Source organism: Oryctolagus cuniculus, chromosome X, assembly GCF_964237555.1.
Source record: "Oryctolagus cuniculus chromosome X, mOryCun1.1, whole genome shotgun sequence".
Taxonomy (NCBI): domain Eukaryota; kingdom Metazoa; phylum Chordata; class Mammalia; order Lagomorpha; family Leporidae; genus Oryctolagus; species Oryctolagus cuniculus.
Genome location: NC_091453.1, coordinates 24,056,526 through 24,074,433, shown reverse-complemented (window position 1 = coordinate 24,074,433; position 17,908 = coordinate 24,056,526). Strand labels below are relative to the sequence as shown.

At 40.1% G+C, this 17,908-nt stretch overlaps 1 protein-coding gene across 5 annotated transcripts in view; it reads right to left on the bottom strand.

Moving 5' to 3' along the window:
• SYTL5 (synaptotagmin like 5) overlaps nt 1-17,908 on the bottom strand; it is a 323,995-nt gene that overhangs the window by 121,942 nt on the left and 184,145 nt on the right. For all 5 annotated transcript variants that reach the window (XM_051827009.2, XM_051827010.2, XM_070066530.1 and 2 more), the window contains one exon: nt 17,049-17,537. In XM_051827009.2, coding sequence (XP_051682969.1) covers nt 17,049-17,167 — 119 coding nt within the window. In that variant the 5' untranslated portion in view covers nt 17,168-17,537. The remainder of the gene's footprint in view (nt 1-17,048; nt 17,538-17,908) is intronic.

The following is a 17,908-nucleotide window of genomic DNA, read 5'->3' as shown; positions in this document are numbered from 1 at the left end:
CTTAATAGTTTTGGTTGAATACTGTAATCAATACACAGTTATTCTTAAGTGTTGAAACTTAACTGAAATGTGATCCCTGTTAAATGTAAGAGTGGGAATAAGAGAGAGAAGAGATGTGCAATTTGGGACATGCTCAAGCTGACTTGCCCCAAACAGTAGAGTTAGAAACATACCAGGGGATTCCAATTCAATCCATCAAGGTGGCATGTACCAATGACATCTCACTAGTACAAGTGATCAATTTCTGCTCACAATTGATCATAATGATAGGACTAAGAGCCAAAGGGATCACATAAACAAGACTAGTGTCTGCAAATACTAACTGATAGAATAATAAAGGGAGAGAACGATCCAACATGGGAAGCGAGATACACAGCAGACTCATAGAATGGCAGATGTCCTAAACAGCACTCTGGCCTCAGAATCAGCCCTTAAGGCATGTGGATCCGGCTGAAAAGCCCATGAGAGTATTTCAGGCATGGAAAGCCAAGACACTCTGGCAAAAAAAAAAAAAAACAAAAAAACAAAAAAAAAAACAAAACCTAAATGAAAGATCTCCGCGAGTGAGATCCCAGTGGAAAGAACAGGTCATCAGAGAAGGAGGTACCTTTCTCTGAAGGGAGGAAAGAACTTCCACTCTGACTATGGCCTTGTCTAAATATGATCAGAGTCGATGAACTCAAAAGGCTTCCATAGCCTTGGCAACTCATGACGAGAGCCTAGGGTGATTACTGACGCCATAAACAAGAGTGACAATTTGTTAAGTCAACAACAGGAGTCACTGTGCACTTACTCCTCATGTAGGATCTCTGTCCTTAATGTGCTGTACATTGTGATTTAATGCTATAACTAGTACTCAAACAGTATTTTTCACTTTGTGTTTCTATGTGGGTGCAAACTGTTGAAACCTTTACTTAATATATGCTAAACTGATCTTCTGTATATAAAGAGAATTGAAAATGAATCATGATGTGAATGGAAGGGGAGAGGGAGCGGGAAAGGGGAGTGTTGCGTGTGGGAGGGAAGTTATGGGGGGGGGAAGCCACTGTAATCCATAAGCTGTACTTTGGAAATTTATATTCATTAAATAAAACTTTTTTTAAAAAAAGAAACTGTAATAAAGACCATACCAACTAGAAAAGCCAAGGGTCAGATTGCTTTACTGCTGAATTATACCAGACATTTAAAGAGGAATTAACTCCAATTCTTCTCAAGGTATTCAAAATAATGGAAAGGGAGGGCATCCTCCCAAATTCTTTCTAGGAAGCCTGCATCATCTTAATTCCTAAACTTGAAAGAGATACAACAGAGAAAGAGAACTATGGACCAATCTCTCTGATGAACATAGATGAAAAAATCCTCAACAAAATTCCAGCCAATCAAATCCAACAACACATCAGAAAGATCATTCACTCAAAGTGGGATTTATCCCTGGTATACAAGAATGGTTCAACATTTACAAATCAATCAATGTGATACATCACAATAACAAACTGAAGAAAAGAAACCATATAATCATTTCAAAAGATGCAGTGACAGCATTTGACAAAATACAACACCTTTTCATGATGAAAATTTTAAGCAAATTGGGTATAGAAAGAATATTCCTCAACACATTTAATGCAATCTATGACAAAACCATGGCCAGCACCCTATTTAAATGAGGAAAAGTTGGAAGAATTCACACTGAGATCCGGAATCAGACAAAGATGCCTATTCTCACCACTGTTATTCAATATAGTCCTGGAAGTTTTAGCCAAGTTATCAGGCAAGAAAAAAATCAAAGGGATACAAACTACGAAGGAGGAAGTCAAACTATTCCTATTTGCAGAGAACATGATTCTATATAGGGCATCCAAAGACTCACTAAGAGACTATTGGGACTCATAGAAGAGTTTGTTAAAGTAGCAGGATATAAAATCAATACAGAAAAATTAATAGCATTTCTATAGAGAGACAATGCCTCAGCTGAGAAAGAACTTCTAAGATCAATCCTATTCACAATAGTTATAAACAAAATCAAATCAAATACCTTGAAATAAATTTAACCAAGGATGTCAAAGTTCTCTATGTTGAGAATTACAAAACATTAAACAGAAAGAAATAGAAGATACAAATAAAATCTTAAATGCTTATAGATCCAAAAAAATCAATATCAAAATGTTGGTACTTCCAAAGGCAATTTACAAATTCATTGTGATACCAATCAAAATAACAAAGTCATTCTTCTCAGATATAGAAAAAAAGATGCTGAAATTCATACGGAAACACAGGAGACTTTGAATAGCTAAAACAATCTTATGCAACAAAAATAAACCTGGAGGCATCACAATACCAAATTTCAAGACATACTACAGGGCAGTTATAAGCAAAACAGCCTGGTACTGGTACAAAAACAGATAGATAGATAGATAGATAGATAGATAGATAGATAGATAGAAGGAACAGAATAGAAATGCCAGAAATCAATCTAAGCATCTACAACTAACTTATGTTTGACAAAAGAGCTAAAATAATCCCTTGATCAAGGACAGTCTCTTCAGCAAATGGTGCTGGGAAATTTGCATTTCCACATGCAGAAGTATGAAGTAAAACCCCTACCTTACACCTTACACAAAAATCCACTAAATATGGATTAAGGACTTAAATCTATGACCCAATACTATCAAATTATTAGAGAACATTGGGGAAACCCTGCAAGACATTGGCACAGGCAAAGAGCTCTTTGAAAAGACCCCAGAGGCACAAGCAATTAAAGCCAAAATTCACAAATTGGATTACATCAAATTGAGAAGCCTCTCTACTGCAAAAGAAACAGGAAAGTGTAGAGGCAACTGAAAGAATGGTAGAAATTATTTGCAAACTATGCAATTGATAAAGGATTAATAACCAGAATATATAAAGATAACAAGATTCAACAACAATAAAACAAACAACTCTGTTAAGAAATGGTCAAAGGATATAAACAGATGTTTTTCAAAAGAGGAAATCCAAATGGCCAAGAGACATTTGTAAAAATGCTCAGGATCACTAGCTGTCAAGGAAATGCAAATCAAAACCACAATGAGGTTTCACCTCACCCCAGTTAGAATGGCTTTCATACAGAAATCAACCAATAACAAATTCTTGCAAGGATGTGGGAGAAAAGGTACCCTAGTCTACTGTTGGAGGGAATGTAAATTGGGAAAGCCACTAAGGAAGTCAATATGGAGATACCTCAGAAATCTGAAAATAGACATACCATATCAATCAGCCATCACACTCTCGGAAATTAATCCAAGGGAAATGAAATCAGCATATAAAAGAATTAGCTCCATCCCCGTGTTTATTGCAGCTCAATTCACAATAGCTAAGACATGGAATCAATCCAAATGCCAGGCACTCCATCTGGGTCTCCCACATGGGTGGCAGTGACTTAAGTAACTACGGTCATCATCTGCTGCCTCTCAGGTACATGAGCAGGAAGACAAATCACAAATAGAAGTTGGACTCTATCTCAGGCACTCTGATATAAGATGTGGGCATATCAAGTGGCAGCATAAACTGTTTTACCACAATCTCTGTTCCATGATTTCGAATCTTATGCAGCTAATTAAAAATGATGCTTCCATAAGAATTTTTAATGACATGAAAAATGTTCATGAAATAATGTTGGGACACAGCGGGTAAAACTGTCACCTGTGATGCCAGCATCTCATATGGTCACTGATTCAAACATTCCACTTTCGATCCTGCTCCCTGCTGAGGTGCTTGGGAAAAGAGAAGTGGAAGATGGCCCAAGTCCTTGCACCCCTTTACCCAAGTGGGAGACGCAGAAGAAGCTCCTGGCTTCGGTCTGACCCAGCCCTAGCTGTTGCAGCCATTTGGGAAGTGAACCAACTGATGGAAGATCTCTCTCCATCTCTGTCTTTGTCACTCCTTCTTCTCTCTGTAACTGTGCCTTTCAAATAAATAAAATAGATCTTTTTTAAAAAAGAAATAATGTTAAAATAGAGGATATAAAGCTATATATGCAGTATTGTTTCACTTAAATGAATATTATATGTACTCACATAAAAGTGATATGAAGGAATTTCAACAATGGAAACTATCTTTGGGAACAGGAATTCTATGTGAGACTTTAATATTCAAATTATATCTTTTTCTGATTTCTACAAAAAATCTATATCCTTATGGACTCAAGCTCGGGGAGGGCAAGTCTTATTCACTCCATTTCCCAGCCCCAACTCTGAGACATTTTCTGGATTACATGGAATTTATCATTCTGTACATTTCTGTAAGTTTCTGCAACTTACAGGAAAAGGGAATGGCAATTTCTTGGACATGAGTACAAATTTACTTCTGCTGTCTAAGAGCATGTCTTCTACATCAGTTCAGGCTAGAGACACTACACAAAGAAGGGAAAAGTACTGAAATAGGAAGTGTCAAAGGTATATTATAGATTATATATCAGATATCTACATATAGGCCATTGCTACATGTCTTTGATTCCTATCTTTAGAAAGGCATTAATTATCTTCATAGAAAGGAGTATATCCGTATATTTCTACATATAGTCTGTCTATATATGACTATATATGGCCTTCAAAAGGTTCATGAAAATGTGCATTTTTAATTCAATTTTCCATGAACTTTCTGAAGCCTCTGTGTATGAGATATGAATATTAATATGAAATAATATAGATCTCTATAGACACACACAAGTATACATACATATACACATACTACAGATAAGCAATAATTTTACTCATGACTATAGTGATCCATTGTTTCAAACAAGAAAATAAAAGATCTGGAAATTACAGGTTTATTTTTCTGGACAATCCAAAGTTTGACCTGTCTGCAAATACCAGGTATTTGTGGCCTTGTGCCAATGATGAGCCCTATAAGTGAAAAGCACTTGGAGTAGAACACAAATTTAAATTAGCTTCCCTATACGCATGTATATACTGAAATTAGTAAGGTCTTTGGTAGGAAAACTCCTTCAAGTTTTAAGTTTATTTAAGGCAAAGATGAATTTTCTTTTCTGGTTTTTGTTTTCATTTCTATGTGACTCATTAAGAGTTCAAGTTCTATTAGTGAACCAGTACGTGCATGCTAGGAGCTTCTATTAATCCATTAAGAAGCTTTATGGCCATTGTATTAAGATTAAAAGAAAATGTTTACCAAACTAGAAGTCCAGTCTAACAGCTCTTCTGTTGTTTTATGGGGACAGTGAGTATTTAGGTTTTTGAGAAGGTCAAACTAATTTTGTTCTTAGTGGTTTAGAGTGGTAAGATTTGGAAAAGCAAACAGCCTTGCAGATCAAAGATCTGTATAGTACTAAGAGGCTATTTTTTCTTGGCACTTATTTGTTCCCAGACTTCCAGGTTTAATCTATGATTCTTCATCACTTCATATCCATCTGAACCAAATATTTATCTTTTCTAAAGGATTCCAAAGAGCCAATTTGAATATAATTTCCCTTCTTGTTTCTCCTTCCTTCTTTTTCTCCAGCACTGGAATGATGGACTCAACCACATTAAAACAAAGCCATAAGGTGAATGGCAGTTTCCAGGGTGGAATCTGTCTTAATGAAACTAAGCTCCGGCTTGCTTAGTGGTGCATTTTAGCTGAGTCAACCATGCAAAACAATACATAATGCATTTGTACTTTTTTTCTGTCAGCATAAAGAATAAAACAACTTAAGGGACTCTTGTCAGTTTTTATTGTTTGATGAAAGTCATAGTAACTTTGGATAATGTCATACAGCTTATAGGTCAGAAACGTCAGTAAATACCAGGCTAAAAAATGTTCTGCTCCTCTGACAGCTATTAGGAAGGCTATGGGTGGACAGTCAACAGGCTCTGAATACAAAGGTAGTTCAAAAAGCTAATGGAAAACTAAATTAAGATGTAAGTTTATTTTGGTGCACATTTTTTAATCTATGCACATGAGCAGATATAGTAACTGCATAAAAATCACAACATAGAGGAAAGGAGGGCAACATGGACTGAGAGAACCTCGGCTCTATATTTAACAGCTGGGAAAATTATTTAATCTCTCTAAATTATAGTTGCCATAGCTAAAGTATACTATAATAGTATATACTTCAAGGATGACATGGGGATTGAGGACACAACTGAGAACTGAGTAATTCTCTGGTGTGAGGTAGGCATCAGACACTTCACCATCTTTTCCTGGCCCCCCTGCAAGACCATATATATCTTACAAAAGTTGTAAGTGGCCTAAAGGGGCCAGGTTTGTGACACAGTGAGTTAAGCCACTGATTGAGATGCCCAGATCTCCTATCAGAGTTCCTGGATCAAGTCCTAACTACTTTGTACTTCCATTCAGCTTCCTGCTAATGCACCTGGGAGGCAGCAGCTGATGGTCCAGGTGCTTGGGCTCCTGCCACCCACATGGAAGACTGGGATGGGGTTCATAGTTCCTTGTTTTAGCATGGCCTAGCCATAGCTCGTGTTATGATGAACAAGCAGATGGATGATTCTCTCTTTCAAATAAATAAACCCTTTTTTAAAGTGGCCTAAGAGTGGACTGTGGCTCTGAAACCAGACAGAAAGACTAAAAATCACAGTTCTGCCACTTACTAGTTGTGTGACCTTGGACACATTACTTAACTTTGCACTTCAGGTTCCTCATGTGTAAATGAGGATATTAACAGTTATTACCTCATTGGGAAAATATGTTTATTGCCTTTCACATTTTTGCAGAACCATCTTCTATTTCTTGGTATTTTCTAGAGCTCCAGTTTAATTTTTCTGTTCTACTAGAGGCAAAGAAAATCATTTAAGCTATTTCAGGACATGAGCTATCACATATTGGGTGGGACACTATGAAATTATCTAATCTCTCAGACAGGAGCCCAAGCTTCATGTCTGAGAGCTTCCCCTAGTCCACCTGCTTCTTCTCAGATGCCATACTTTCCTCTGAGATGGCTATAAGGGTTTTCAGGCATATGTAGCTATCCTCAAGTCTAGAATCATCCAAGGTGTTTTCTTTAACAGCAAAGGTCAGTATACTATGGTCCATGCGTTAACTCCAGCCTATTGCTTTTTTTTTTTAAATAATGTTTGATTGGAATACAGTACTACTCATTTGTGCACATACTGCCTACTAAATTGCTGCTTTTATAGTACAATGGAATGGTAACACATTGTACTATGTAACACATAGTAACTATGTAACATTGTACTATGTAACACATGGTACAATTATAATACGGAACAGATGGAATGTAGAGTCTAAAATAGCTACTCCATTGTCCTTTATGGAAAAAGTTTGTTACCCTTGGGTCTACACCACTGGTAAACTTAGTTACAGATCAAGTAAGCACTAAGAGTGTATCCTTGCTCACTTCTATTATTCCAGCAATAAAAACAGCACTTGTCCCTTAGAAGATGCTCAAAAAATGCTAATTAATTCTGACTATTAATGACTGCATGATAATTTTGGCTGCACATGAGAAAAAAACCCGATTTAACTTTCTATAAAATAATAAAGAAACATACTATACTGCTCAAATAAAAATTCTAGATATGCGGCAAAGTTTTAGAATATCAGGATGCAGACATTAATTCTCTGCCATTTTTTTTGGCTCAGTTTCATCAATGTGCTGGCCTTCATCTTCAACAGCAACTGGGATAATATGCTTTATTGAATGGATTTAGTGGGAAAGAGAATCTTCCATAAAATCCATTCTCTGTATCTAAGTGAGTCATCTTTGGCCTCATGTTCATTTCCAGACCAATGATAACCACAAAAGGAATCTCAGTCTTGGTATGGTTAATTATTTTCAAAAACCCACTGTTGGATTTGAACATAATTGAGATTTAGATAGGGAAGAAGAAAGGAGAAATGGAGGTTGCAAATCAACCAATTAGGGGCCAGTGTTGTGGCACAGTGGGTAAAGCTACCACCTGCAGTGCTGGCATCCCATAGAAGTGCTGGTTTGAGTCCTGGCTGCTCCACTTCTGATCCAGCTCTGTGCTAAGGCCTGGGAGAGCAGTAGAAGATGACCCAAGTCCTTGGGCCCCTGCACCTGTGTAGGAGACCCAGAAGAAGCTCCTGGATCCTGGCTTCAGAGTGGCCCAATTCCAGCTGTTGTGGCCATTGGAGAGTGAACCACCAGATGGAAGACCACCCCCCTCCCTGCTTCTGCCCCTCTGTAACTCTGCCTTTCAAATAAATAAATCTTTAAAAAATCAATCAGTGCAGTTATGTTTATATATATCTGAAAGTCGGAGAAACACACACACACACACACACACAGAAAGATTGATAACAAGGAGAGTTCTAATTTCCTGGCTTGCCTCCCTTTCCTGGCTTGCTTCCCAAATGCCTGCAACAATAGGGCTGGGTTAGACTGAAGCTGTGAGCCAGGAGCTGGGAGCTAGGAACTTAATCCAGGTCTCCCACAGGGATGGCAGGAATCCAACTATTTGAGCCATCACTGCTGCCTCTAAGGGTCTGTATTAATAGGAAGCTGAAATCAGGAGCTGGAGTCAGGAGTTAAACCCAGGTATTCTGATGTGGGATCTAGGTGTCCTAACTGGCATCTTACTTAATAGGTCAGAAGCCCACTATGAGAAATGAAACCCCTTTAGTGAGAATAAAGCCTACAGTTGCATCGTTAAAATAGTCGTTTATATCTTTTAAGATTTCTTACATAGGTCAATAGGTAGATATCTAATAGTATGTTTTTTAAAAAGATTTGTTTATTATTTTGAAAGTCAGAATGAGAGAGAGAGAGAGCAAGAGAGCGAGAGAGAAAGAGAGCTCACCAAGTGGCTGCGATGACCAGGGCTGGGCCAGGCTGAAGCCAGGAACCAGTATCTAGGAGCTTCATCTGGGTCAGCAATGTGGGTATAGGGGCCCAAGGACTTGGGCCACCTTCTGCTGATTTCCCAGGTACATTAGCAGGGAGCTGGATCAGAGGTGGAGCAACTGGGACTTAAACTGGCACCCATATGGGATGCAAGCACTGCAGACAGCGGTTTAACCTGCTGTGCCACAGCACTGGCCTCAACAGTACTGGTTTTAAAGTGCAGGAGATGAAACAGAGTAAAGATATGTTAATGACATTTTGGAGTAGATATTATGAGCCATTTATGCTTTTATGTTATTCTGAGTTGTTTCTATTATGTGCTTCCAAACTGTCAGTATTTTTTTCCACTTGCAATCACTATTGATAGTTCATTTCTTTTTGCAAAGATTTTCCTTTCTCTTCATTGCATTGAAGCCATCAATGAATTTGAATTATTTGTTCTCCATAGAGAACATTTAAAATACTCCTCTTTTGTAGTAGTCAAAATGTGTATCAAGATCTCCTAGCATTCCTTTGTGCTTGATGTGAAGGATAAGAACACATATAAAGCCTCTTGGATGAAACCCAGAATGCAATGGTATTGGGCAGATCCCTCTCCCTTAGCCTATAACTCACACTGGGAGGAGATTATCAGGATTGTCATGTGCCTTCTGGGTGTGCAGCACCTTCATGAGCCCCCAGCGACCAATTTCACCCTAATTAATGCCACACTTCAGTGGCTATGTTGACAGTGGAACACATTCAGCTGTCAGGCCTAAAATACTGATTCAATAAAATTTTTACACTCTTTAATTCTTCTGTTTTCTTCATCTCAAAGGACAATCTACTCAAATAAGTGTGCAAACAATAAATCCACTGCCTTTCTTACTCTAAAGTACTAACTTTTCAGATCAGTTTCTCCTTTATAATCTTCATAATTCTTGAAAAATTTTTTGGTTTCCATTTCCTCCTGAAACTAAAAGCTAGCACCAAGGTTTACTGTGAATGGAAGGGGAGAGGGAGTGGGAAAGGGGAGGGTTGTGGGTGGGAGGGACGGTATGGGGGGGAAGCCATTGTAATCCATAAGTCGCACTTTGGAAAATTATATGCATTAAATAAAAGTTTAAAAAATAAAAAAAATAAAAAAAAATCTGTTAAACATGCAAATTCCTTTGTCTTTTTTTTTTTTTTTGACAGGCATAGTGGACAGAGAGAGAGAGACAGAGAGAAAGGTCTTCCTTTGCCGTTGGTTCACCCTCCAATGGCCGCCACGGCCGGCGCACTGCGCTGATCCGATGGCAGGAGCCAGGTGCTTCTGGTCTCCCATGGGGTGCAGGGCCCAAGCACTTGGGCCATCCTCCACTGCACTCCCTGGCCACAGCAGGGAGCTGGCCTGGAAGAGGGGCAACCGGGACAGAATCCGGCGCCCCGACCGGGACTAGAACCCAGTGTGCCGGCGCCGCAAGGCGGAGGATTAGCCTAGTGAGCCATGGCGCCGGCTTCCTTTGTCTTAATAGTTTTGAGAAGTATAAAGGAAAAAGAACTAAGTTCCTTTTCTAGTCTGGGAAAGACAAAGTAAGAAAAAGCCACAAGTGGTGAAAAGCAAAGGGACAGGGTGAGTTCCACAGAAGCAGGCACCCAGGTCAGGATTAGCTATGAAATTCACAAAACTATGGGAAAGGAGGCTATAGTCAGATTTGTATAAATTGCTGAGATGGTTAACTATATGTGTCAATTTTACTGGGCCACTGGGTACCCAACTGTTTGGTTAAACATTATTTATGGATATTTCTGTAAGGGTGTTTCTGGATGAGACTGACACTGAAATCAGTAGACTGAGTAAAGAAGATTGCTCTCCCCAGTACTGGTGGGCCTCATCTAATCCACTGAACACTTGACTAGGATAAAAACCCGAGTAATAAAGAGTACACCTTCCATCTGATTTTCTTTAAGTGAGCATATCAGTTTTGTGTGTGTGTGTGTGTGTGTTGTTTGTTTGTTATTTGCCTTTCACATTCAGACTTGGACTTGAACTTATAGCACCAGCTCTCCTGTTTTTAGGCCTTTGTTTGGACTTGACTCTAAGCTTCTATATTGGGAATTTAAATGTCTTTAAGTGGCAGTCTGGTTAATTTTTAAGATGCCTTCTCAAAACTGTTTTTTCATGTATATTATGCAGCACACAGGTTTACAAAGACACTTAACTGAAACAAAGTTATTAAACTACTAAAATAAAAATTGGGCTATAATAATAGGTTCTTAATTTACACATTAAATAACAAGATCTGTGACAGGTATATTAAATTCCATAATTTTGAAGTATTGATGAGCATAACTGAGTTTTGAGATATCTGTTTCAACATCAATGACAATTTCTGTGACTTCTCTTGGTGGCAAGTCACAGGTACAGTTAATACTACTGTGATATATTTTCTAATTTCATAATTGAAGGAGATGCTAAATTTTACTGAAAGACAAGCACAATAAAGGCACATTTTCCCCCAATTCAAGTACACAGAGCCTCTTAATTTTATATCAGGATACTTGAGGAGTTCTCTTTTCTTCAACATCATCCTATTTTCTCGACTCCAGCATGGCTTCCAGCATAAAGCAATTGATCGAAAATGTTTGCAGAATTTAATTGTCTCACAAACTTGAACTGATTTAAGTTTTATTTAAACTCACAATAAAAGGAGAGATAATCAGGGGAGGATAAAGGGAGAAAAAATCCAAATCACCATGATAAAAATTGTTGAAAAGACCTTAACTTGTAAATTGAATGAATCAAATACCTCATGCTCATCCCAGACTTACCATATTTATGTTTCCTTTGAAATTACCTTTGTTAAATAGCCATAACCTCACTAATGTAAACTTTACAGAGTCTTGGGTTGAATTTTCTAGAATTCTGACATATAGATTTGTGTGCAAGTGACTTATGGAGTGTTCTCAGGAGAAACTGTAAGGGAATAGTGGAGCAGGAGCGAGCAGGGGAGAGGGGCCAAGTGAGGGTGTGGCTTTGAGGTGAATTCCAGCCTCAGCATGATCTCATAGACAGCTGTGGAGCATAAGTTGCACTGTACAGTCTGTCCCGCCTTGAGGCAAGGGGTTCCTATGCCTTCCAGCCATTGGCTTTGGGCTTCCCCATTTAAACTCAAGTTTGTCTGGCACTTGTGCCTCTCTATTCCTATGTGAAACTCTAATCACCCAAAGGAAATCTTTTAATAAGATAGAAGGTACAAATACTTAGAACTAAAGCACGCACAAACACACACACACACACACACACACTCACAAAGAAATAAAACATATGGAAACTGGAAGCTGAGAGCACAGATCCAACAAAGGGATCCTAGGGGATCTGAGTGGAGCACCAATAGTGTACACTGCAATTGGTATAAATCAATGGCACTACAGACCAACAAATAGGGTAATGACCACAGCCAGAAATTACTAAGTACATACAATATGCCAGCACTGCTTTAAATTCTTTAAAATATACTTTGTTTAATCCTTACAACAAACTTGTGAAGTAGCTAGTATTATTTCTATTTTGTCAAATGAGGGAACTAGATTAATTTTTGGAAGCATTTTTGTCTAAAATGACACACGGATTTCATGGTGTAACTAGGATTTGAACTGTAGATGCATGATTCAACAGCATGTACTCTAAACAGCATGGTACCCACTTGGGCATGTCATCTCAAAAAACAAAGCTGTTAAAAGCAGCAGAGCCTAAGTCATTTGGCCTGATATCTTAGGAGTTCTGAACAAGGAGAGACAATACATATAATATAATTATGCAGGACAAACACTCAACAAATACTAGCCACTATTATCAAAGAAGGGAACATAATATAAATTTCAAAATGTTTTTTCTATAAAATGTCTCTTTGGCTGGCGCCGCGGCTCAATAGGCTAATCCTCCACCTAGCAGTGCCAGCACACCGGGTTCTAGTCCCGGTCAGGGCGCCGGATTCTTTCCCGGTTGTCCCTCTTCCAGGCCAGCTCTCTGCTGTGGCCCAGGAGTGCAGTGGAGGATGGCCCAAGTGCTTGGGCCCTGCACCCCACGGGAGACCAGGAGAAGCACCTGGCTCCTGCCATTGGATCAGCGCGGTGCGCAGGCCGCTGCGTGCCATCCGTGGCGGCCATTGGAGGGTGAACCAAAGGCAAAAGGAAGACCTTTCTCTCTGTCTCTCTCTCTTACTGTCCACTCTGCCTGTCAAAAAAAATGTCTCTTTGATCTATAAGCTTTTTGCTTTGCTATTCTCAAAAAAGGTTTAAAGAGCTAAATATCAACTTCATTCTTTTTTAAAGAAATATTTATATATTTGAAAGTCAGAGTTACACCGAGGGAGGGGGAGGGGGAGGGGAAAGGGGGGAAGGGGGAGAGGCAGAGGCAGAGGCAGAGGCAGAGGCAGAGGCAGAGGCAGAGGGAGATGGAGAGGGAGAGGGAGAGGGAGAGGGAGAGGGAGAGGGAGAGGGAGAGGGAGAGGGAGAGGGAGAGGGAGAGGGAGAGGTCTTCCATCCGCTGGTTCACTCCCCAATTAGCTGCAACAGCTAGAGCTGCACCAATCCAAAGCCGGGGCTTCTTACTGGTCTCCCACATGGGTGTAGGGGCCCAAGGACTTGCACCATCTTCTACTGCTTTCCCAGGTAATAGCAGAGAGCTGGATTGGAAATGGAGCAGCCAGGACTCAAACTGGCACCCATATGGGATGCTGGCACTGCAGGCGGTGGCTTTACCCACTATGCCACAATGCTGGCCCTTCAATTTTGTTCCTGATAGCTCTATTATATATAATACAATTTGGGGGAAGACGTATGACCTAGCAGTTGGCACACCTACAACCTGTATTGGAGTGCCTGGGAGGTAAAAGGTGATGACATCTTAAGTGCTTGGGTTTCTGTCACTTATGTGGGAGATCTGGATTGAATTCCTGGTTCCTAGCTTTTTCCTGGCCCAATCTTGGCTGTTATAGGCATTTGTGGAGTGAATCAGTGGGTAGAAGCCCTCTCTGTCTTTATCTCTATGCCTTTCAAGTATATCAACAAACAAAAATTTTAAAATTGGCTAAATTCACTTATAGTATAAAAGAAGAGATAAAGAAGAAAAACAGAATGAGAACAAATGAAGAGGGAATATAATAGATTATTAAAGCTATTCAGAATGACAGAAACAGATATTCTAAACAAAGTCTTACCCATGTTTCTTGGGATCCAGTTATTAAATTGTTTCTTTCTGAAGAGTCAGGAGGTGATTTTTAATTCCCCTGAGAATATCACAGGCCATCTCCCATAAATAATGTAACAGTGCACTGCATTAGAAACTTTGGTCACTTTTCATGACTGGGCTATTAATAACACCAAAACTACCATTTCTGACTTCATTAAAATGATTAACTTCATTTTAGTGCCACATGAATACTAGGCATAGGAAAAATGCAATAATCTTAATAAAAACCACTGTTTCTGGGGCAGGAAATTGGCTTCATAGTTAGGCTGCCAGTTGTGATGCTCATACCCCATTTTGGAGTATCTGGGACTGAGTCAGCCTCTGGCTCCTGATTCCCACGGCCTACTAACGCTGACCTGTGGAAACAGCTTGGATGGCTCAAATGATTGGTTCCTGCCACCCACATGGGAGACCTGTCTCCCATGCGGGTACAGGGACCCAAGGACTTGGGCCATCCTCCACTGCCCTCCTGGGCCACAGCAGAGAGCTGGACTGGAAGAGGAGCAACCGGGACTAGAACCCGGCACCCCAACCGCGACTAGAACCCAGGATGCCGGCGCCGCAGGCGGAGGATTAGCCAAGTGAACCATGGCACTGGCCAAAAATTTCATTTCTTAAAGATAGGTTGAATAACTTGAGTGAACAGAAATGAAGCTCCTGGGCTATTAAGTATGAAATAAGCATCAGAAAAGAATATTTCAAGAGTAGGCATTTAGCCAAGAGGTTAAGATGCTAACACCACACATCCCAGTTCCTTGGTTCAGTATCCAGCCCTACTCCTATCTCCAGCTTCTTGCCAGTGGAGGTCTTGGGAGGCAGTGGTAGTAGCTCAGGTAATTGGATGCCTGTCACCCATGTGGGAGACCTAGATTGAGTTTCCTTTTTCAAAGTTTTATTTTATTTATTTGAGAGAGAAAGAGAGAAAGGGAGAAAGAGAGAGAGAGAGAAAGAGAGCGAGAGCGAGAGAGAGAGAGAGAGAGAGATTGGTTATATCTTCTGGTTCAGGGGTTGGGCCAGGCCAAAGCCAGGAGCCCAGAATTCCACCTAGGTATCCCATGTGAGTGACAGGGGCCCAAATACTTGGGCCATCTTTCACTGCCTTCCCAGGTGCACTAGCCTGGAGCAGGATCAGCAGAGCAGCTGGGACTCCAATTGGCACTTGGAAATGGGATGCTGGCATTGCAGGTGGCAGCTTAACAACAGTGGCTCCAGATTGAATTTCTATTGAATTCCAGATTGAATTCTATTTCTTGGCTTGGTCCTGACCAAACCCCAATCAATGCAGACATTTGGGAAATGAACCTGTGGGTAGAAGCTCTCTCTCTGATTCTATCCCTCTGTATGTCTTTATGTCTGTCTGTTTCTATTATCTCAAATAAATAAAAATTTAAAAGAATAGTTCAATGTATTTCCAATTTAAGGATCCTGATTACTTTAGGTACTGACAATTTTTGCAACATGCAAAAACAACTTATGACAAGTTTTCACCTCAAGTAAAATAAATCTAATATTCTGATTCTAGTTTGTATCATGCAAGACATAAAATCTATACATTACCTAGTTTACAGTGACTGGGGGGGGAATCTCTTGATTTCTGTTCCTTTCTTCAGAGGTGAGATATAATAATCAAATATATTCAACAACCAGAACAGTACAGGCAACAACTATCACAATAGATATTACAACTAATAAACATTATGATATAACCAATTCAGAGCAAATGATGCAATCAGTCAGAATGGTTGCTGGCTGAAACATATGTGAGGTCACACCCTGGGAACCAGCTAAATATCAGCCCTGTCCATAATGGGTGTAAAATTCAACTGTTCTGATAATATTTAACTTTCTTCACATAGAAATCTCTTTAGAAATCTAAGTGATTTCTGGGGATCTATGGACACTGTTCACTCTCCAGATACCTTCCTCCTTGCTGCTGTGGTGGGGGAAACTCCCTAAGGCTGAGCTGAGAAAGTCACTACAAATATATAATAACTAACATGCATTGAACCTACTTACACATCATTTTCCTCAATCTATACAACATTCCTATGAGGTAGTTACTATTATTATCCTAGTTTTTCCAATAAGGAAACCAAGTGTGGGGAGCAACTCGGACTAGACTAAGTTACTGGAATTAAGACTTATTCTATGCATCTGCTCTCCCACAATATGGCGCTGGGAGAGGAGAAAGCAGCTTCTACACAGCTGCCTCTTGCCAACTTGAGTGATGACCTCCAGGAGCTGATCCTGCTCCTGATTGGAGGAGAGCAGCGTACTCGGCGTGTGGGCAGCCGAGTTGGGATTGGCGGAGGAGGACTATAAAGGAGGAGAGAGACGGCATGCACCAGGAACATCTAAGGGGAACATCTATCTCAAGGAACACCTGTGCAGCCCCCGAGAGAGCCGGCCGGCGGTGTGCCGCTCCCCCGCGGAAGTGGGGAAAGTGGCCAGGGGGAACCGCCCTTCCACGGAGGTGGAAGGGACAGTAGCCAACCCGGGAAGAACCAGCAGCAAACCCGGGGAGGGCCGAGCAGACGAAAGAACAGCGCAGGGTCCTGTGTTGTTCCTCCACGAAGAGGGGGAGCTACATAATGGTGCCGTGACTCGGATATGAAGCCTAGGCAGGGTTCTGTGTCGTTCCTCCACGAAGAGGGGGAGCGACACCAAGGCATGCAAAAGTTGAGAAACCTGCTCAAAGTAACAGAACTGACACAATGTCAGAGCTGGTACATAAACTTGCCTATCCTTAATCTTAACAACTAGTTATGATGCCATAGGCAAATGAGTGTTCTCATTAGCACTATATTATTAACTCAATTCCATTGTCCTATATGGCTAAAGAGTGAAGTGGCAAAGATGTTTTCTAATATTTTTGTTAATGCTGAGAGTCCATGAAGTCCCTGATCATTATCTGTTTCTAGTGTGGTCCCATTTACCCCATTTCTAATCCAAAATGCTTCAAACAGAAAACAGTCAATTAGGTCAATAAGATAAAAAAGATGCTACCTTATTCTCTTGTCTTCCACTTTTTTCAAATATTCATCTCTCTTTAGGACTCCCAGGATCATTTCCTTCTCATGATCTAATAAAAATGACAGATTGATGAGCTCCAAGTTCTTAGACATGGTATTTCAGCAACAACAGCTCTGGGTAGCAGTTGCTGAATAGTCCAGAAGGTAAATTGTTGTCTATAATTCTTAAGGTTCCTGCTAACCAACCCAAAGTCACTCAGTTGTTTGGCATAAAGTGGTTTTATAAGATCTCTGAAGAATTACTGATTGTAGTCAAGCATTCTTTCAGGCTACACGGAAAACAGGCTCTGCTGTGATTAAATTCCAAGAAAGTCATTATCGTTTTAACTGAAAAATATATACAAAGCTCTTGCTGTGGTCTGCAGTCAGGTAGCAGCTGAGTGTCACTTATGATGCCCAACTTCAATCCTTCAGAAAGCTACAGAGCAGGAATCAGATCCGCTGGAACAGAAGGCAGCAAAGACTGGAAAGGTAGAGAAAAAAGGTAGAGAAAAATTAATCAGGTCATTTTTCCTATAGCAGTTGTAAAACTATCTAATTTTTGAAACATCCATGTACCTAACAAAATACAAATTTTAAGTCAGTAAACATGCATTCATTAAATACCTACTTTGGATATATATGTTTTAACATGAAATTGTACTTATATTAAGTGATATCAGGTAATCTCTGCAAATTCAGTTTTCTCCATTTCTGCTAGCTTGCTCTGCCAGCCATATCCTGTTGCCACTTTTGCAGCTGATCCTGGGTGAGCTGGGTCACAACTTTGGGATACTAGGTGCACAACCTGTCCCTTAAGTGGTTCCCTCCTTCTCTCTCTTTCCCTCTCCAGAA